Source organism: Coptis chinensis, chromosome 3 (genome assembly GCF_015680905.1).
Source record: "Coptis chinensis isolate HL-2020 chromosome 3, ASM1568090v1, whole genome shotgun sequence".
Taxonomy (NCBI): domain Eukaryota; kingdom Viridiplantae; phylum Streptophyta; class Magnoliopsida; order Ranunculales; family Ranunculaceae; genus Coptis; species Coptis chinensis.
This window is the reverse complement of record NC_141458.1, coordinates 85,100,930-85,123,440: the sequence shown is the minus strand read 5'-3', so window position 1 is coordinate 85,123,440 and position 22,511 is coordinate 85,100,930. Positions and strand designations below refer to the sequence as shown.

The 22,511-nt window shown below is 37.6% G+C and overlaps 1 protein-coding gene across 1 annotated transcript; it reads right to left on the bottom strand.

Moving 5' to 3' along the window:
- Positions 1–3: 3 nt before the first annotated feature.
- Positions 4–21,489, bottom strand: LOC147511242 (uncharacterized). Its single transcript, XM_086602966.1, is given in 20 exon segments — positions 4–581; positions 1,222–2,079; positions 2,178–2,216; positions 3,434–3,659; positions 3,661–3,914; positions 7,106–7,164; positions 7,333–8,122; positions 9,846–10,166; positions 10,693–11,182; positions 12,015–12,228; positions 12,303–12,465; positions 13,005–13,160; positions 13,355–13,639; positions 15,589–16,347; positions 16,470–17,048; positions 18,846–19,028; positions 20,135–20,197; positions 20,280–20,351; positions 20,434–20,788; positions 20,859–21,489. Coding segments are annotated over 19 exon segments (5,568 nt in total). The 5' UTR covers positions 21,233–21,489; the 3' UTR covers positions 4–581; positions 1,222–1,893.
- Between the last annotated feature and the right edge of the window lie 1,022 nt (positions 21,490–22,511).

Here is a 22,511-nt window from a genome sequence, read left to right as displayed (position 1 = left end):
GTATTGGGGTTTCTTTTGATGTGCTCTTTTAAGATTGTTGGAATTCCTTTGCCTCAGATGTGTTTCTGTCTGTTAGTACAATTGTTTCTACTACGTCTTAATCACTGCAAAATCCCTAAAGCTCAGACCTTGGAAAGTTGGAATCTTTGAACGTGTTACTTCTCGATTCTCCTGTGTCCTAATGGTTCCTTCGACATACTGGTGTTTGCAATTTCCTCCTTTTGTGTGTCGGTAAGTGACCAGCAGCCGAGGAACAGGTTGATAGCTCTATTGGATCAGATATTTAGACTGCCTCAATGATTCAGCAAGCAACAAGTAACCTGACTCGAAGAAAGTAGGTAATGCACACCAAGTTTTAATCCACTGGTTCGGCGCCTCTGATACTTTTGATTAGCCATTCACAATTCAACTCGACTGGTCAGACCCAATTGAGTTCCATTACATATTGACCTGAATACTACGGCAATCTGTTGCATCTGTTTCCATCTTCATTTTGTTTTGTAGAAGAAAACTCAAATGCAGCTAGGCACATCCCATTATGATTGCCTGCGGCGTCTGGCCTTCAACATTGTCACCAAGTACTGTACGGATTTCAAACGGTAAACAACATCAGGGAAAAAAACTTATTTCAAGTTTAGAAGTAACACTTCGGCCAAAAGACAGAAATAAAAGGTTTACCGAAACATTGGAGTAAGAAAACGAGTTTAAAACATGCAAGACGCCAATGGTAAAAGTAATGATTTAAATGAAAATTGTATTTATCTAAGATTGAAAGAAACAACACAATATAGTGGGAATTAGATAAAACCTTAAAAACATTAAAGTTTTAAAAACTGCGAAAAAAATATAGGATATTTAATAGTGTAGCTTCAAATCCACAAGTATCAATAGAAACAAAAATTAGGGTTCACAACTTCACAGGAAGGTAGAGAATAAGAATAGAGAAATTTTAGAATATAGATTACAACAAATTTAAAATAAAATGACTAAAAGTTTTAAAGATGATATCTTCAAAAATTGTAAGATACGTGATATATGCGTATAACATTTAAAAGACAGGTTTTATATGAAATCCCAGGTTTTAAACATAAAACTGCTCATAATAGTCTCGGGTTTTAAACTGGGTCTTTTTCAATAAAACAAGTGACAGTGGCATACAATCATGTACATGTTTTCAAGAAAAACAGACAACAGACAACTCCGACCACTTATGCATCTCACCTATTCAAAGTAATCTAGAAGATTGGGAACACTATGAAATAAAGCTTCTCTGCAAACTTCACGACGAAAAAAACCTCACCAAGGGCCAAGACCAACAGTGAAGGGATTGATTATCGAACCAGCTTTTATCCAAGACATCAACAGATTCAAGCACCTCTAGGCTGGAAGAAAACACAGTTATTCTTATTCTACTTCTGTGCAAAACAGAGAAGCTGCAAGGGCAGCTGCCGTAGGCCATAGCCAGTTTGCCACATAATCAGCCACCAAATGGCGAAATGCAAACCTGGAGGAAGCCCAGCTCCAAGCAACAGTAATTTTGCTCCTTCTTGACCAACAAACAAAACCATTTGACATATTATTCAAAGGATATTGTCCAAATTTACGGAATAGTTCTAATAATATTGTGCAGTCTTGTCATCAGCCTTGCAGGTCTGTTTTTTACATTTGTAGACTTGGTAAATTTTTGTGATCTAGAGTATATATGCTTTCAAGTCCATCAACGGGTTGACCCTTAACTTGGAAGCCTGGGCATGGGAATGGGATAAAGGTCCTACTGACACGGATATATGACCCGCAGACTTGAGAACTGACATTTGTGGAGGTTAATGAAATATCTATGTATATTGCAGTAGGAGAACTCGTAATATCATCGGCCAATGAACAGGTTTATGTCTACAATAAACTTGTACTCATGGGATTGGCAAAAAAATGCTCTCTATATTCAGAAACTGATTTACTGAAGCCGCTATGACCGAGGAATCCCAATATGGTAGGGGGTCTGCTGCAAATAGTTTGATGCATCTTCCTCGGAATAAGTTGGTTATCTAGAATCATTAACTCAAGCAATTCTCTACAGCTCTGGTAATGAAGTTAAAATTCATGTATTAGAATTCATTTATGTTAGAAAGTTAGATAGATACGAAAAAAGATGATGTAATAAGAAGATGATAACATGCCTGAGGATTCAATACGTCCATCCGGTAGGTAATATCAGCCTGCCATAACAAAGAATCATGTCAGAAACTCAAATAAATATATCATTTTACTGTTAACACTAACCCATCAGAATGTCGAATATATCATTTGACTAGTAGCCCCACGACTTGCCTTTTCCTGGCTGACTAAGGCAATCTTTCCAAGGCTAGTTGCATATTTTGTACTTGTCAAAAAAAAAAGGGTGAACTAGTGTTACCCCCCCACTAGATGAGCCAATTAGGATTTCCCCCCACTAGATGGGAAATTAGGGTCTCCCCTAAACACATGGTCAACTTGGTTTGACCGTTAACTTTCAAGTCAAACAACTGAAAATGACATAAATGCCCCCACCTAATTAAAATTGAATATTTTCTTTTTGAAAACAATGAGGGCATTTGTGTAATTTTCAATTGTTTGACTTACAAGTTAACGGTCAAACCAAGTTGACCGTGTGTTTAGGGGGGAGACCCTAATTTCCCATCTAGTGGGGGGGTGTGGGGGGGGGAATCCTAATTGGCTCATCTAGTGGGGGGGTAATACTAGTTAACCCAAAAAAAAAAGTTGTCCGTTTGGGGTCAATTCATACGAAGTTCGCCCAGCTACTAACCTAGACTAGAAAACTCCACTGGAGTGGCAAAAATAGGTTTATCTAATTATTGAGGTGGGATAACCCAGTGTTCAGGTGAAGTTGAGGTGAAGGAATGTTGAAAGTAAGTATCAACTGAATCTAACATATGAACTTAATGAAGCTTTACAGTTGTGATTGCATTTCATTTGTAAAACAAACTTAGGATAAACAATCATCACAGCCATTATTTCTTAAAAATAAATGTAATTATGACAAAACATATGCTTCACAGAAATTATCGAAAAACGACGAAATGGAGAAGATCGCTACTGTTTCGAGCAATATTCAGATGGTTAAAGGGTAATATAGATGGTTAGAGCCAATCATCTACAATACTACCACTCACTCCATATATCAGAATTTCCACATTTTTCGCAAAGGTCCAACACATCCATATCGTCCGATGTATTGGAGCCTCCCATTATTATGTGTTGCCAATATCGACCGCTAATTTCATGGTCAATGCAAAATTTGGAAAAAGGTCGGTGGATACCTATAAAGTTTCGTTATTGGATTCCCAAGTTCCAATATATATCGACACTATTCTCAAATGTATCATGATACCTTCGACCTGCTTCTAAGAGAAACTGCATTAATGTGAATAATTACCTCGAGTATACCAGGATTTTGCATTACTATCCCAAGAACACGACGAACAAGTCCTTTGTAAACAATTGGGTTCTTAGTCCCATCTCCATTTATCCATGGCAATATTGGCCTAAATGAATGGGAAACAACAGAAGTCATGCATTCAGCAGTTTTGCTCTCACGAAAACCTTCGGCTACAGTACCTTCAACCTGCACAAACTCTGTGTCTGACACCTTCACTGGAGATCTCTACTTGATTCGAGAGCTGTGGAACAGCCTCAGGCAAATTGAGGAGGGTTACTTTATGCACATCATCAAGTCTCATACTAGTTTCAGCAGACGTGTGATACTCTTCTGGCAGGGTAAAGCAATTCCGATCACTTCTTGGAATACCAACATGTGGGGCCGGTCTAAGATCTTGATAACGACCTTCAACCGTTGTTAAGAAATATTTGGAATGAAAAGAAGAGTCAACAATACGGGCACCAATATAAGCATTGACCTGTATTACATAATGATTACAATAGGGGGAAAAAAATCAGTTAGCTGTACATCCAAAATGCCTCATATAGAGTGTAACTACTTGATAATATTACTCACCAGTTTAGCTGAAAGGTTTTAACTTCACCTTATTGAGATCTACCTTGAGCTACAGCCCTTGGGCTTCAAACCTATTAATTTGATCTCCATACTAACTACTATTCTGTTAAAACTTCTAGAGATTTTGAAGATGTAGTACAAATATTTTAGGTTAGTTATGCAACTCCTCGTTTACATTTTAATTACAAACATTAAGTATCGAGTATTCAGTTTCAAATCTCACAATTATTTCCAAATGAGTAGCTTATCAAACCAGATACTTTGATATTTTAATTTCCCACACTTGATTTCAATGATGAAACCAGAAACCTCACAGTTGAAGGACCCAAATTGGACACCATGTTTTTTCAAAATTGGTGAAAAGCGTAGATTTTGTACATATTGGAAAGAAAAAAAAAGATGGGAAAGTAGGATGAAATATCCAACACTACAAACAAAGATGGGGCAAAGTACATGAAACAAGAAGATAGCGAAGACAGAAAATACAAAAGAAACCCAGAGGATGCACAACAAAGCCTTGTCCATTAAAAATCTCTTCACTCCTCCTAGATCTTCGACCAGTCAAATTCCTTGATTAAGATAATCGTCTCCTTCAATGACAACGTACCATCCCTCAAAATGTCTTCTACTCTTGTCACGCCAGTGACCCCACATGATTGGAAAAGGCATAATGCTCACAATCTATTGTCATCTAGAGAATGTTGTCTATGGAACCAAGATGGTCAAAGCTCTTTCACAGAACCAAGGACTACCTAAGCAAAACCGAATGGAAAACAAAATAATACCAAATGGGCCAAGAGAACAAACACAGTGGATGAGAGTATGGCGGACAGATTCCCCATCTGACATACACAAAAGGAAATAGTTCACAATCAATTTCTTCATCTTATCATATTATCATATTTTTACTTTGTGCAGCACACCAAGTGAAAATATGACTTGGAAGGGACCTTCGACTTCCAGATGCAACTGGACGGGGTATGGGTAGAGGTCGTTTCGGGTCAAGGGGAGATGAGAAATGGGACCGGATGGCATAGTATAAGGACTTAAAAGAACATTTTCCATACTTCAACATTCCAAATCGGACTATCACCAACCAATGGGTTTCACTGTAACAATGTCATCCACTTACCAATAAGAGCAGCCATGCTTCTACTATCTTTATCAACCAAAGCATCATGGTTGCCCCAGTCCCAACCAATGTTACCATTGTCGATCCACATGGTATCACAAACAGGGCGATTTTACTAGACAGATGGCGTACAACCTCGTAAAATCTACATCTATCATCCACCTACCTATCCTCACAAAAACTGATCCTCTTGCCGCTCCCCAAGCTATACAAAATCCCTATCCTTAAACCCCTCAAAATCCCCCTGAATAACTCTTCAAATTCCAGAACCGTGTGCAGAAGGCTCACCGGACCACCCCAAAACTCCCCTGAACCTAGATTTCACCACTTTTTCCACCGGACTACCCAGGACCGTGACATTATATTCCTTCATAGTCCTAACCCCAGGTCACCATCCTTTTCCGGAAAACACAGACTACAGGCAGCACCACATCCGTGTCGACACAGATCGACTCTGGACTTTCCAGTGTAACCTGCACAAACTGAATTGGAGTGGGACTGGTGTAAAGTGGTTGTTGTGGATAAATGGACTCGAAGGAACTAAGTTCTGATGATAGCCAATTGGGATATGGTGGACATGATGGCAAATTGGGGCAGCGGCAAGGCGGATGATGGAGGCAGAGATAAGCAAGAAAACAAGTAAATGACCACTCTATAAAAAATATGGCTTTTGAACCTAATTCTAAAATCTAGAGGTTCGACAGCCTTGCTTATTACGAACAACACAACTTTTCACACAAGAATCAGAGGGAGCTTTTGTCTCAAACAAAGACAATCCGATTAGTCATCAACTCTACCATGGCCAGAGTCCTATAACTTTGTCAGTGTATTTAGAAGCTTAAAAGGCTACCATTTAGAAACTCAATTCTAACTGAAGTAGAAAGCTAAAGAAATCCTAAAAAAAGTATAAAAAATGACCTAAAAATATCAATTGAATATAATTCTTAGAATCTCTGAAAGTATAACAATCAAGTTGGGGTTAAATAGTTAGAAACCATAGTTTAAATATTTAAATCAGTTACAAAGAGATGTGATCTGGACAAGGAGAAATATGTAAATCCTAAGGACATTCCACTTTTCAATCATTGATAGTGCCTGGAGGCACAAGAAGATCAATAGTATATACGGAAAGTAACTATGAAATTCCAAATACATGATGGTGAGGTGACTGCATATTATACATGCATATTGATGGAAGAACTCAACTTCCATTATGCCTGCATTACAGGGCACTTAATCTGAAGAGACCCTCAAGCAGGTTGTTGTGCTGTCAGAGACGTGCTACATATTTCAGTATCACATTTGGGGACCACAAATTTCCAGTGTTTTTTATCGCATGCCCGGTGTTTCAATCCACTTTCACTAATTACGCCTTAACAACTGTCAGTTATTCTGTTTGTTCTTTTACATGTGTTTTATCAGCTGTTGGATGAGCACATATCAATAAAAATTTGAAGTAAAATGAAACGGAGAGAAAGATAGGTGTCTTATGTCTGTCCATGAGCTATAGAGAGGAAAAGTGGGAGAGAAGAATTGAGTGAAAGAAATGGCTGAAAAATGGCTGAAAAAACACAACCCACCACTGGAAGCAATTTTAATTCCAGCAAACTCAAGTTAAACAAAACCCACTGCAGGATAGTTTTGAAAGTTCAATAAAATAAAACCCAAATCTCTTCCAAGCTTCAGAAGTGTAGAGTATATTTTTGGCCATCGATCAATAACGTAAAATCCTAATGGCACCTCATGTGGAGCCTATCTGGAGGTGTAAATTCTCCCCCAACCCACTGGAGATGCCTTAAACCAGAGTTAAAGTTTCAGTTTGGTATAAGGCTATAAGCTAATACGGTGCAACCCAAGGAGCATTCCGCTCGTTATGTGTAATTAACTGATGCTTGTTACCATATTAGAAATAAGAAACAAATCTGTTTTAAAAAATCTGAACGTAATAACTAAACCTTTACCTTAACAGCAACGCCAAATACGTGAAGCACATCAACCACAAGTTCAACCAACTTCTCTCCTGAAAAGAGCATCCAAAAATTGTATTAGTTTATAAGAATCTAAGCTTGAGAATCCGTTTGATAGAATTATTGAGACGTGTTACTTATCACTAATCCAAAAGGTAAAAGAAAATAAAGATAAAAATAGGAAAACCAGTTTTGAAAGGACATGTATATATCATACATACCCTGCAAGGCCAGAACTTGGGAAATTTGTTCCAAGCTCAGCCCTTGGTCACCAGCTTTATATATCATGGAGTAAGCAGTTTTGAAGAGCTCGGGATACAATGGGCTCAGCAGTTCCTTATCAGAAAAGTTTGACAACAACTTATCTCCATATCTACTCATGGCTTCCCATGGTGATCCATTAGCATTCATTTCAAGCGGTAGACTACGACCAAAGTTTTTGGAAGGGGATAGGCTACTAGTTGTCTCCAGATCTAGAGAGCTAATCCTATCATCTGCAGCAACCATACATGAACTTCCTAGAGCACTTCCATTTGGGATGAGATCGACAGCATTTGGGATGAGATCAACAGCATGAGCTTTTGAAATTGTTATCCGGTTAACAGATACCTTGATACCAGGAAAACCCTTTGCTCGTCGAGATACAACCTCCCCATCATCTGCCACTAAAGACTTGAGCTTCTTGACGTTGTTAATGCTGCAGACTTCATCATTATGATCTTTACGCTTTACATTCCTACTCTCATCAGCCTCTCCAATACCTTCATCTGGCAAGGATGGTGTAATAACTAATTCACCTGAAGAAACTAAAGCAAGCAAATGGAAAATTTCACCACATTGTAACTCCTCATTAAGATCTATTGTGCCTTCCATTAATTCTTGTTCTCTTTCTCTCAGCCAACTAACAAACTTAGCAGCCCTCTTTCCAGTGTTGATTGGGAAAGGAGAAGATGAAACACTGTGCAAGAATTGTTGGGAAAGCACAAAAGGCTGACTTCCATTCCCACCAACCTGTCGAGGTGACGAAATATTGAGACATTAAAACAAATAAAAGATAATACAATTTAAATATGCAATTAGTCACAAGTTCAGCTAGAAGATTATCTTTCAAGTTTCAACTATACAGGTTATGATTTGCTCTGAGCTGACTTGATTACAAGTTTCTTGATGAATCTATAAACCATATCCGCAATTTGTTACTTTCTGAAGTACCTCATGCTAAGATGTTGTTTATGTGATTTATCTTTAACCTTCCATAGTTATCCTCACTAAGAATCTGTTTTCTGGCTAAGTCACATTGACATAGGTACGTATGTCGGTATCCAACACGGAGTGTCCGAAATGGCCACCTATATGATGTGGGACATGGGGTGCAGCCAATTAAAAAGAAACCTACAACTATTCATTAGTTACACAAGAGCTCAAGACCATGAAAAGCGTCTGCTTACAGACAAATTACTATCAAAGTGGCATATCATGGAGTTGTAACTATGTTAAAAAAATATGTTTTTAGTATTTTAAGAAAAAAGAAGCCCTAATTATTACACATAACGTGGACAACACAAGTGTCCATGTGTCGGATTAAGAATATGAAGTGTCCATGTTACATAGTTTTCCAATAGCGATCTATATTATCTCAAAACAATAAAGTATGACAATATCGAGTAAGGCGTTTCTTGCAAAGTTTGTAACTACTTTAACAAAGGCACAAACTGTAGTCAACCTACGCTACAGCTAATAAAAGTGAATTACGTGGCACTCTTTTGGGTTAATATGTTTATTATGACTCATTTAGTCCAGATGTCCAGAAACAATTTTGCATGACTTTAGTTCATGTCATACGTAAAATTGAAGTGAAAATGGTTTGAGCAAAATACTTGCAGGAAAGTCAAAAGATTTATATGGTAAAGCACAAAAGAACCGTATAGCGTGTGGCACAACAAGGTATCCTATATAAAAATATTTTGGAAAAGAGACTACTATATTTCTACGTCACATCGATACGGATACGCGTGTCGGTGTCCGACACTGACACAGGACCTATGTAAAGTAGGAGACGGGGACACGGCAACATAAAAAATAAAACTATTACTATTCTTCAATTACACAACTAATTCTTGGTAAGGGTGGAATTCGAACTAATCAAGCCGAGCTTCACTATTCTCAAGCTTGGCTCGTTTATTAAGCGAGCTTTGAAAAAAGCTCAAGTTTGACTCATATAATATATGAACGAGCCCGAGTAGTTTGCTTATCGAGCCGAGCTTCATCAAGCTCGTTTGTTACACGAGCTATAATATAGGCTCAAGCTTGGCTCATTTATTAAATGAACGAGTTCGAGCCGAGCTAAACGAACCGAGCTCCGAGCCGAGCCCCGAGCCCGAGCCACTCAGCTCAAATTCCACCCTTAATTATTGGGCTCAAGACCTTACAAAGTGGCTCCTTACAAATAAATAAATATGAAAGTAGCATAAGAGTTGTAACTATGTTAATAGATTATTTTCTTATTCTTTTAGGGTATAGAAGAAACTTTAGTTTGAGATGGTATGAACAAAGTGTCCGTGTGTCAGACACAAGGTCTGTGTGTCCGACACGGATCATTTTAAGAAAATGAAGTGTCCATGTTACTTGGCTATATCTCCATTTCCCATGACCTTAGTCAAATACAAGTAACGGAAGTGATCTGAAACTTTTTTAAACAAAGTAAGCCATAAGTGTCGATTGTCGAACTGTTTACCATGAATTTTTTTTCTCTGAGATAGTTGAAGGCTGCAAAGAGATCATGCTCAGAATAACGCCGTAGAGTCTCTGCCAACAAACTGGGCACTTCCGGTGCTGATGAGGTGCTCAAAAATACTAACTTAAGGAGCTCTACAGCACTGGAAACTGCCAAAGATTCAAAAGCTCGTCTACTGACACTGATACCTTCATTAAGAAGCTTTAAAAATTTTCCAGGAAGGCGATGGCAACGTGCTCTACGTTGCCGACTTCCATCATGGCCTTCAGCTTCCTCGCCAGTAGCCATTAATGTAGTCGATTCAGTTTCTTCCTGGGAATCCTGGAAGAACAAAATAACTTAAGAGCTACATAATACAGCCACTTGCAACAGTCTTAAAATGGAAATGGACATTTGATTTGACATCACCCTTCTTCCCTATAAGCATGCAAAGCCATTCTTCTCAATGGACATTGTATAAAGGAAAAAGAAACATCTTCTTTCGCCATGTAACAGGTGCTACAATACTGAAAATTGACGAAATGCAAGAAGCTATATATACATGAAGAAGAATCCCAAGCAACCTAAATTTGTTTAAAGTTGAGAAAAAAGACACAGTTGCACTCACATGTAAGTTTCTCTTCTCGAACAGGGAAAATATAGAAAGAAAGGGTGTTCAATTGCGAAAACTGATTCAAAGTCAGTGCCGTTACTTTTCATAGGTGTATTAGGTACTGACTACTAATCCGAGTGAACTTGAACCATCTGGAAAAGTTGGAGATTACTTTTCATAGGTGTATTAGGTACTGACTACTAATTCAAGTGAACTTGATCTATCTGGAAAAGTTAGAGATAATTGAATACTTACACATGCTTGAGCAGCCATATATTTATCTGACCATTCCTTTTGAGGTGCAGGCCCACTTCTCCTACTGACTTCCACTTTGGCCACCTGCTTGCACCTAAGCACCTCATTAAGAGCAACTTTTATATTTGGATCCTCGAAATCATCCCACTGATGTTCCTTCAAATCCGACTCTAGAATTCTCCCAGCAATATGGGAAAAAGTTTTGTTGATTGGTACTGCTGATGAAGATTCTAGAATAATTTGCCTAGATATATCACGACTCAGTAGTTGCTTTTGTTGGGTTTTGGCTAGGTGACGGGTATATCGTTCACCAAGCAAGTTACAGAGCCTCAATACTGCACTTCTAACAGTTGGATTATGATTAAGCAATTGCATTCTTCTTCTGCAGGCATCTGGAAGGGCTGGAAGGTCAGGAAGTGACACCCAATCAGTGCGATGAAATCTGGCTCCAAGAGCAGCACGATGTCTTACATACTGTATCACCAGCTGCCTGTAAGGAACAAATCTATCAGTGAGACGCAGAAACTAAATATACTCGAACAATTTAAAGGACCTTTACAGAACAGTTAATTGAATTTCTCTTCACCAAAAAGTTATTTACTTGAACTTTGATGGATATCCTTAAATAGCTTAGGCATATCACAATGCAAACTCAGACAACAGAAATTTGACTTTGATAAGATGTGAACTGTTTCTCTTTAGTATTAAGGTTTTTCTATCTACTTTCTGTAATCAGTTGGTAAAAGGGAAAACTTGTCCTTTAGGATTACATAGGCGCCTTGTTCTCTGCACAGTCCCTTGCTAAGCAGACATCTCTTTGTAAGAGGGGTGGGCAGGGATTGCAATGGATGAGTAGGCAAAGAAGCACAACACTGTAAGCTACTTGGGAAGTCTTAGCTTCATGCATATGCCTAGTTACCTCCTAACATGTATGTTGTATACCTTCATGAATTCATTAATGGAGCTTTTACTTAATAAAGGAAGTGTAGCTCCCCTTTATGGTGATTAGGACAAGGTAGCAACAAAATATTCAAAATCATCTGCTGTTCATCCACCAAATTTGCATGTGAACACATGTGGTGCGAATATGTAAACAGACCTTTGTAAGCAACATAATGAATATTATTCTTTCCCCCCTTCATATAGTTACAACTTTATTCCCCTAACTCGTAAATCTCTCCCCCCCACCCCCTTCTTTTCCAGTTTTCCCAGTGATGGTAGGATTTGATCCCAAGACCTTGGGCCCAACCTCCCAAAGCTTGACCAGTAGGCCACTGGAGAACATCACATAAGAAGTTAACATGTATGCTTAGAACACTTACTTTTCAGATGTTTCCGTCCATGAAAATTTTGGGCGCCGTGATGGTTTTAGCCTTGATAATGCACATCGACTAATAAAATCATAATTCTCCTCATCTTCTTCTTGTTCTTCATCTGGCCCCGAATCTTCTGCAGTTCTTGCCTGTAAGCCTTCATCACAAGCTTGAAAAGGTATGTCATCATCTTCCAGATCAGTCATGCAAAGACTCCGTTCTTCTGCACATGTGAAATCATTATTACATATAATAGGTATTCTCTGTCCACCAGAGAGAGAGAGAGATGTTCAGTACCAGATCTTAAACGCTTTGATGGCTCTGCTTTCAAAGATTTCTTTCTCTTCTGAGAAGCTGATATCAACTTTCTTCTTCTAGGTTGAGAGTTCTTATTGGCATTCGAATAATTTTGAAATCTATTGAGACGCGCCTGACGCTTATCATTAGATACACGAAGCACCTGTACATTTAAATTTACATGTTAGTAATTTGTTACAGGGAGGCGAAGTGGACAATTAGAGGTACTTTACATAGAGTACTGTAGAAGATGAGCTTCCAACGAAAAACCCATTGTGGATTTATATATTTGAACGCATGGCTTTAGACACCCAATATGGCATTATAAATCTCAACAACCCCACACACACACACACACACACACACGTGTGGAGTATTTTTTAGCCAAACACGTGGATTATTTCTGAAATGGGTGACACGGAGTAAATGGGTCCTTTGGGACAAAGAAATAGCCTGCTCTGGTACCATGTAGAAGATGGGCATCCAACTTATAAGTTATAACCAATTGGTGATAAGTGGAGGCACCTAGGATTTATATATTTGAACGCAAGGCTTTAGACACCCGATATGGGATTATAAATCTCAACAAAAATATCTCATCAGATGCTACTGAGTATTGCAAAGCACCAAAAAAAAAAAAAAAAAAAAAAAATGTTTAGTGCATGGAAGTCTAAAACATAACCTTGTGATAAGGGCACAGACCTGCTCTAAGGTAAGATTTAGCTCCCTAGCAATTTTCACAGAGTCTGCAAAAGAAATCTTTTTGTCAAGGTCATCCCTTACTATACACTTGAGAAGTTCAGCACGCTGGTCTGCAGTCATAACCCGAACTGAGGTCCACGATCGGTAAAGAAAAACCTGCACCATACCTTCAGAGTTACTCCATGACAATCAAACACACAAAAACGTTATGACCATATATCCAACGGCATAGTCTGATCTGTCGACCGCATACAAAAAAGCCCATATGTAAATACACTCATTGTACAGCTTATTGACAAAATAACAGGAACAGCCTATAATGCACATCACCAAATAAATTCATTGCATACCTCCTGAACAGCAGATCCAGGAAAAGCATGTACGGCAGCCTTTGGATCAGCTGTCGCATAGCAATACTCCAAATTCTTCCAGTAAATATCAACAGCTTCCCTGTTAGATAGTACAAAGTCATGCCTAATCCTTGGACGTAGATCAGGAGAACTGACACCAAATGACAGTGAAACTCTAGACAAAGGTTCCTCAATGTAGGGTTTAAGCTCCATCCCATACGTAAGAATCGCAAGCGGATATCTTTCACTATCTTCTAAATGCCCATCTGTAACCAGTCGAATCAACTGCAAGTCAAAGACTGAGTAGTTAGCTAAATATTATATGTTACATATCCAAAATACATAAATGATATAAAGTCATCGAGTAGTACTGTAGGCAAAGTGTTAATCGTGACTTATTATAGTAAGGACGCTCCAATTTCTAGAAACCTTTCAATTTGGATAATGTGCCATACACAAATCTAGAACACATATAATCGGAGTTGTGTATCAGGTTTATGTAGACCAGTGTGTCGGACACTTCAATCTATGTTGGATACCAATACCAAATGTCAGTGTCGTTGTAACATAGAGGAGAAGCGACCACAACTACGACTTTGCAGGTGGTAAGCAGCTACTCTCCGTTCCTTGGCCACACAAACAGCACAGGTCCTGAGGAGACTATGAATCTTAATATGGGCCAAAAGAAAGGATGCCTGAGTGGAACACCAATTAACTGGACACAACCTCTAGTACCTAACCTTTCCTACTGAGACCAGTCTCAATATCACATTGTATTAAATAATAAACTAGATGTATGGATGATATGATCATCAGACGAAGTTGATCATCGCAGTCGAGCTTCTATGTAGCCATTAAAAGTGGACCTCCACCACTCAGAATGTGTTACTTGTATCAGAGACAAACATGGAAACTTCCAAGGACTAACTGGAGCAATTTTTGTTTCAAAAGCTATATGCAGACGCACTAACACTACATTTCTCATTAAACTTGCAGAAAAATTGAACACAAAAATCAATGACTATAGAGAACAAGAACACCTTCCATGGAAACAAAAGCACATAAATGGACTACACTGTTCTAGACATCGGCCTAGGCAATACCCAGATGACTGGCCTAGGCCTCTACTTGGTGAATAAATCGGGCAGGCCGACAAGCTGGGCAAGGCTGAATCAACAAATTTCTTCTCAAAAAACGATGTAATCTCAAAACGAAAAAGACAGAGAACTCAAAAAGGGCTTAAAAATTTAAAACTAAATGTCCACAAAGGCTTGAAAGCTAAAAGCAACAATGACTTCAGCAGTTTTTCTCCCTTCCTCTCGAGGTGGGTTCAGTGGGCACCAACAGCGCTCGGCTCGTAACTTCATCATCCTTTGTCTCTCTATTCTTGATCAAACAACACATCCGACAGCTCTTGATCAGTATGAGTATGCGTTTGATGTAAAGAGAGTCTTGTAGATATATGGGGAAGAAGAGTTAGATAACAAGTAGACTAGCTAGTTTGAACTTTGAATTATGGGAAAATTTTGATTGCAGATGTCTTGTGCCTTTCGAAGAAGTGATTTTATTTGTGAAACTTTGAATTACAAGAAAGCTTTGGGATTGGAGAACTCTTACATAATTTAAAGAAGTAAAGTTTATTTTCTTCATTCATGCAGTGATGTATTAAATCTTAATATCGCTTAGCCCAACTAGGCAGCGCCTAGACACCCTGGGCGCTAAATGATCTCTTGCCGCCTATGCCTAGCGCCTTTCAGAACATTGTCAGACTATGATACCAGACGTCGTTATACATATTAAGAAGGGATTTCTCGTCTAGAACTTGCAGAACTTCATTCACCAAAAAAGTGGAAAATAAAGAAATGTGACACTTCCATTGTTGCAGAATAAAGAAAGCATCTAGTCCTAGGTAGAAGTAAATATTGATATGAGGTCGCCAGATTTCAGGAAATTTTCATAGCGGGTACAAAGTAAACGCCAGAAACCATTTCAGTTATTTATGTTTAGTTATATTTATCTTCTGGGCTAAGAATATGGAAGACAGAAATAGAAGCTCTAGTTAAAAATAAAACAAATCAAAAGAACTGCTTCAGAATAGGAGAAAAAGTTATGTTCACCAGAAGTATGTCAGGTTCTCAACCTAATAGTTCAGTGCTTTGTTCTCTAAAAGCAACTTACCTAATCTGAGTTGCCTATCACTAGAAAGGCCTAAAATGCGATTTTTACAATAATACCTTCAATCGGCATAATGAATGAACAATTGATGAGAGCCGCTGAGTTGCCTGCTTATCCATCAGAGACGTATATTCCTGAGGAGGAAGGTCAACAAGAGACAAGCCACGCTTGCAATTCTCAACTAAATCCTCAAACTTCTCTGTGGAACCCACAACTTGTAAAAATAGCTCGAGTGGCATTGCCTTTATAGCCCTAATCAGTGTGAATAATTTGCAACTGCTGTGAGGATTATTTAGATCATACCCAGGTCTCCTAGAGTATTGAGCATCATCCCAATCAGGGGAATTGCGTAGGTATCCCCATAAGAAGTTATGAAGAAGCTTTGCACGAACCATTTTTGCAGGAACATATCCATTAGCACGCATAGCTTCTGCTTTAACAGCTTGGGAATCAGAACCTCCATGCTTCAGGGTTCTATCAATATTGGACAGCACAGGAACTTTTGTATCATTCTTCACTCGAGTTATGCCTTGCCCACGGCTTTGCATCTCGAAAAATCTCAACCTTTCGTGAATTTGACCCAACAGTTCTGGTGGTAAACTACTCTGAAGAGACTTGTGCAATACCACCTCAGTCGTTCGGCTACGACCACAGTTAGTAACAAGAGGAACGCTAACATGAATACATCTACATTGTCCTTCTTGTTGAAGCTTAGATAAAGTACGAGTCAATGTCTTTTTAGCCATGGTTGTGTGCTTTTCCTTCTCAAGGCTTTCAAGCCACTTATAAAGTTCAACTGTTAGAACGAACTTTTCATCCTGCATGAAAAGCAAAAGAGAGACAAAAAAAAACAGGTTCCAAATGATTAGATTAACACAGCATAAAGATATAACATACAAGCTACAATTAAGGACATCCACTTGAGTAAATGGTAAACGACCTGAAGCCGTTTAAGTATCATCTTTTCCCTTTGAGAACTCTCAGTAGCCAAGCTGAGGCACGGGTGCCTTGGATAGGATTGACGCTTTAATTGATTTGATGGAGTGGTGGTTGGTGTTTCTGATGGAACACTAATTGATTCAGTAACCATATTCACTAAATCATGCTCTTCACTGCCATCTGTAGCATCACAACCTAAACCATGTGGGTTGCTTCCACAAATTAATAATTGGCAGCTCGCACCATCTCCAGGAGAAATGTAGCTAAGTTCTAATCCCCTTTGTCCATATTCTGTTTCTTCAGATGATCTAAATTCGTCTTTGGAAGCTGGAGATTCTAAGAGGTGGATTGTTTGATCTTCTCTTTCACCTATATCATTCACACTTCTCATAGAAAGCATATCTCCAGATTTACCAGGAAGAACATTAGCAGAGTTGTCAGTGAAATTTCCCGATGTCCAAATTCTATATTGCTTTGACCTGTTATGGCTTTCTGCCTCTAGGTGCATTCCAAATCTTGAGCACATACCAAGAAGCCGACTATAATTTCTCTTATTATTAAGTCCAAGGTGCTTGAAAACCTAATTAAAGTAACCACACATCAATGGATAAAAATTGAATTATTCACAACACATCAGAAGTCAGAGAGCACAGAAGCAATAGAGACACAACTTATTGGCAAATAAATTCAGAAAATGCAAGACCAGAGGGATATGCACCAACTACACTTGTTTCACTGAAACCCTTCAATGTATTAACATAAAAAAAATTGGTGGGAGTTCTCTAGCTAGGATTCAATTTAATCTGACAATTACAAAAGAAGATCTTATATATGTAAGATAGTACCTGTTCCAGACCGTCAATTCTAACTTAAACTAATAGAACATCAGATGCGGTTCGATACAATGTTCAAAATGCTAAGAGCCAATATACCAGTCTCTCAGTAAACAATTTCAATAGCTTATTGGATCTCAGTGCACATGAGGCAGTTTCAGCTGCTTTTCCTTTTAAGTTTAGAAATAGTAATGAACCCTCCAAACTTGTATAAGTCGCTAATCTACTAACAATTTATCACAGTTTTGGCCAGTTGTAAATAACTCGGATTCATTATGAAAATCAGGCTTTTCTTTTACTGATATTTAGCAGTATATAAAGTTCTGACCCATGAGCCAAGTCTTTTAGATGACATGATATCTCAGGTAAATCACTGATGGGGTAAGAAATTGGATTTTGTTTTGACCGCAGCTGGAAATTGAGAAGTCGGGGTGTTTGCTACGATAGTTCACGATTAAATGATCATCCCAAAACCCCTTTCCAAACTTTCCAAAACAGGAGAAATCCTTGATCATCTGTCAGTAAATATGCTCGATTCAGAATGCTTGGATATTAGTAGTGTATGTCTTTTTTTTTTATTATTATTATTTTTAATATATATATGTAGTTAGAACTTTAATTCCCTAATTCCCTTCCCCCCCTGAAGATGGGATCAAAGTATCAAACCTAAGACCTTGGACCCAACCTCCCGAGTCTTAGTCAGTAGGCCACTGGATACACACAATGTATGCTCACTTTGTAACGACAGAATTGAGGAGGCAGGTCATATCCTACACCAATATCTATTGGTTAGTACGCAAGCCTTGGGCTCCGACGAACACTACTAAGGAGGCTCCTGGTAGGGCTATTATTATTCATTTTCTTCAATCAAGGGTAAAATGGGTAGTGGATCACTTTCAAGAGCTATTGTAAATTGTAATGTAAGAAAATTGGAGAATCTTTTAAATAAGATTAAGGACTTCAATTCTATATTTTTACAACTCAAAAAAATTAACAACAACCCTCTTATTTGAGTTACAAGGGGCCAAGGCTCTTAGGATTTGATAATTTAGTGGCTTCATTCAATAACAGGACGAGATTGTGAAGTAAACGGGGTATTTGGAACGTAGTTTTTTTTTTTTTTTTTTTTTTTTTTTTTTTCTATATGACGAGGACAGATCAAGCCAAGAACGTAAAGGGATAAACGCATCGTGAATTGGTTATGATACCAATTTATTTACTAGCAATTGCAGAGGAAAATTCCACAAATTTTCCTAACAAACTCAATTCCTGAGTCATTCAAATCTAAATATAATGGGATTAGATATATCTACTTATATATTAAAATAAAGACTCATAATCCTAATTGATGTAGCATTCATAAATCTAATAAACACATAGATATATCTAAAAAAAACTAAAGAGTAACTAATTCTAATTAACATGAACGACTCGTAACAATTAATGCTCCCGTATCAAGTTGATATCTTACAGATTTTGAACCATGATAATAGCAACCTGACCAGTCAAGAAATTTAATCAAGAGTATCAAGGTATGAACAGACCTCAGTGACAGTTAGTCCCTTTGGTCCTTTGGAATCAACCAAATCATATATTTGATGTTCAATGGGAAGCTCTAGATACTGGTTCATCATTTGGCCTCGTTTTCCACATTTTACAGATTGATCTGTGTCAAAATCATCAGAAGCAAGTCCAATATGTTTAAGTAAACGCAAGCAGCTGACAACCTGCCAAAGGAGCAAATATGTCAGGAAATTAAGCGTGGCAAACCAACAGAAGTCTCTTCTTTCTAAGGGAAAGAAAAGGAATCATTAGAAAACAGAAAAAAACATAGCTAATTCCAACTATATTCAAACATTTTCAGTAACAAAACGAGGGTAAAAGAAACATGTTATGGAACTGTATACCACCCTATGAACAATGGAATTGTGTACCATTCGGGGAAAAAAAGAACAGAGATAAATTCAGCTCATTTGTGGCTAAATAGTGGAAAAGAACCAGCTTCCTGAATACACCACAAAAAGGCGAAAAAAGTAGAGCAGAATTGTAGAAACAACATAAGCTGATTTTTTTTTATACGTAAACCTTAAAATAAGCTTAAAACTATTTGCATTATGCAGGACCCAACCGACCTTTTGGTGAAAAGAAAACATTAATGAGTTGAGTGAAAAAATACAAGTACAAAGGCCAGTGGAGAACTAAAGATGAAGAGAAATTAAATGAAAGGAAAAAAATACGTAGGGGAATCTTTCTCATAAACATGTAATGTCACTTGAAAAAGTAATTCTCCTCATTCAAGACAAAATACTAAAGAAATGGCTTTCAGATCCTTTTTTACCCTCTTCTAATCAAACACTCAAACCCAGTAAGAATCAGGGGTACCCATAAAATCCACCACAAGCTTACTTCATACTTTCATAGTGTTTAGAAGCCTTAAAATCCAGGATTTAAGCCGCAAAATTTATTGACAAGGAAGATCATAGTTAGCCAAGGATAATCCAAAGGGCCAACTCGTATCCAAGATATAAATTTGAGCTCATTGACTTTTAAACTGATGTAACTAACCATTTGGAAGTCACGGTCGCTCCTGTGCTTCGTCATTAGTATGTATGTTACAATGTGTCGAATACAGATTGTTATAGATGAAAAAGCATTTACCACAACCAAGTTGACAGAAACAAATAAAAAATGATAACAATGTGTAGTTATAAATATTGGACATAACTTAAAAAGTTCTTATTCTTTAGGCAGTAAGAACAAAAAGAGAACTTGTACACAAGAAAAAAAAATGTTTGAAGATATCATTAGACTGAAATAAAGATGAATAGCTGACCTTCTTGTTCACTTTTGCTTGGAACTCTTCAACAAGATGAGCGTCCTTCAACCTTTTACAGATCTGGTAGAATACAACACAGAGTGGCAGTCAAAAGAAGCACATTATCTGTAATGAGAAGTGCAATCGTCTAGTGTTTACTCACATGTCTCCACGCTCTATGCCCTTGACGATCCCGATAACCAAGATCCTGCTTAATATCTGAGACAACAAGGACCTTAAGATAGAACAAAACAATGTATCAGAGAATATTTCACACAATATTATCTGCTTCCGGTAGACATTCAATTACCACACACCTTGCCATCAGCTTCCTCAAGTTTATCACAAATAGCTTTCATTGCTGGTACATAATCCTTTAAAAGAACGTCATCTTTCATCATCGTTGTATCACCCAAAGTCTCTAACGTATCAGATTTGGTAATCTCAAGTCTTTGTTGAGAACTTAAAGGCTTTGCATACCGATGCAAATGGATTAAATTTGTATTCACAATAGAAGTAGTTTCCAATTCATGAACATTTTCTTTAGTCCTTACAATTGTAGACTGCCTAACAATCAACCCGCGAACTTCAAGGTTTCTTAAAACATAAAAGATATTGTTCGCTTTCATTCCTGACTCGTCCGTAAGTTGTTTCTGTGTTATTCCATTTGTTCTGTACAATTAAATATATCAATTAACAATGGGGTCTAATAAAATTCAATTACAAAACAAAAATGGCATACCTACAACCCCCGAGACGCTCAAGCACGGCACGTTGAGGAGGAGAAATGCCGGAATCACCAGAAGTAGTATCATAAATACCAAGAAAACAATCTCTAAGACTTTCCCCAGCCACAATTTTCAAGCCCAGCTTCTCAGAATCTTCAACTAACTTAATTGCAGAATCCTGAGGACTAAAAGTTGACTTTTTGGAAGTAAATTGAAGATTAGGAATGTTAAGTAGAGCATTCCAAATAGATGTTTTAACACCAGGGCAAAGATTAAGACCGGATGTAGTAATCTTGGGTTCTAGTCTTGCCCATAACTCTTTGAGGACTAGTCCGTTTTTGTTTCTTGAACAGATTTCTGTTACTGCTGCTGTTATTATTGAATCCATGGATTTAAAAATCAAATGTAGAAAGAAATTTGATTGGGTCACTGTTTTGACTTTCTTGTGTCGGCATATGCCAACATTTCGAGTTCTAGTTTAAGTAGGATTCTGCTATAGGGCTGTAAATGATTTTCGAGATACACAAGCAAAATGAAGAGAAAGGAAATGCCATAGAAGACGAAGATGGATGAAATTGAAAGGTACTCGCTGTGGCCTATGGGCCGACCCAAAAACAAATTATTATTATTTTACAAATTTGTCATTCACAAAAAAAATCGTAACCTGGATTTCTTTTTCTTCTCCCTCATTCTTAATTCCTAAACTATACTCTAAGTGGAGGAACTTTGAAAGCAATAAAATGGAATACCCGAGCTTTTTAAAACACGAAGATGAACCATTTAATGAACACATGAGAGAAAATGAAGAAACGAGAGGAATGGAAAATGGCCAAATAAGGAAAAATATTCAAAGTGAAGAAGTTGCAATGGGGAAGTGAAGCCGAAGATTATACGAAGATGGGAAGAAATCCTGAGGGACATAAAGTAAACCTAGCTAAATTTTTAGATTTTTCATGTAACCCGAATCCCCAATGACCCCACCACATCAAAATTGGGCATCTCGAACGACCCGGTCATATTGATAACTATGAGTCCCAAACAACCCAACTACATCGATTAACTTCAGTCTAAACGATATGACTACATCGAATTGGGTGAGTCCCAAACGACCTAGTCACATCGAATGACAAAAAAATTATCATAATGAAATGAAATTTCACCAAATCGATATCGTACGTAATTACAATTCTAATAAAATTGTATAAAAAACCATTTGTATAATACATCACTTAACAATTATTCTTCATGCAGAATCCTTTGCGGGATTCCGAGAACCTTAAAACTTGAATGACGTGGATGATGTTCAACCGCTTTCAATTGATACAATATAAATATTTACTACAGATGAGGTACAGATTAGGCATTGATTTTATTTGTTTTTATTTTTGATCTTAGCACTTTTAAGTGTTTTTATAAATTTACTTACTACGTGCTAAAACTCAATAATTTCTTACTCACTGTTTTTTCTTTTAGAATGCCAATCTAGTTCGAGTAGAGATTTCGTTCCAACTTCTAAGACAAGAATCTAAATGATCACAACTGAAATCTACACCTTGGAGAACTAAGTGAGAAGGATTTGATAGATAGATTTTTTTTTTAACACAAGTTATCTAAAATTTGTAAGTTTGTTTTGTAGTTAAATGAAAGAGAGAGAAAGATAAGGAAGG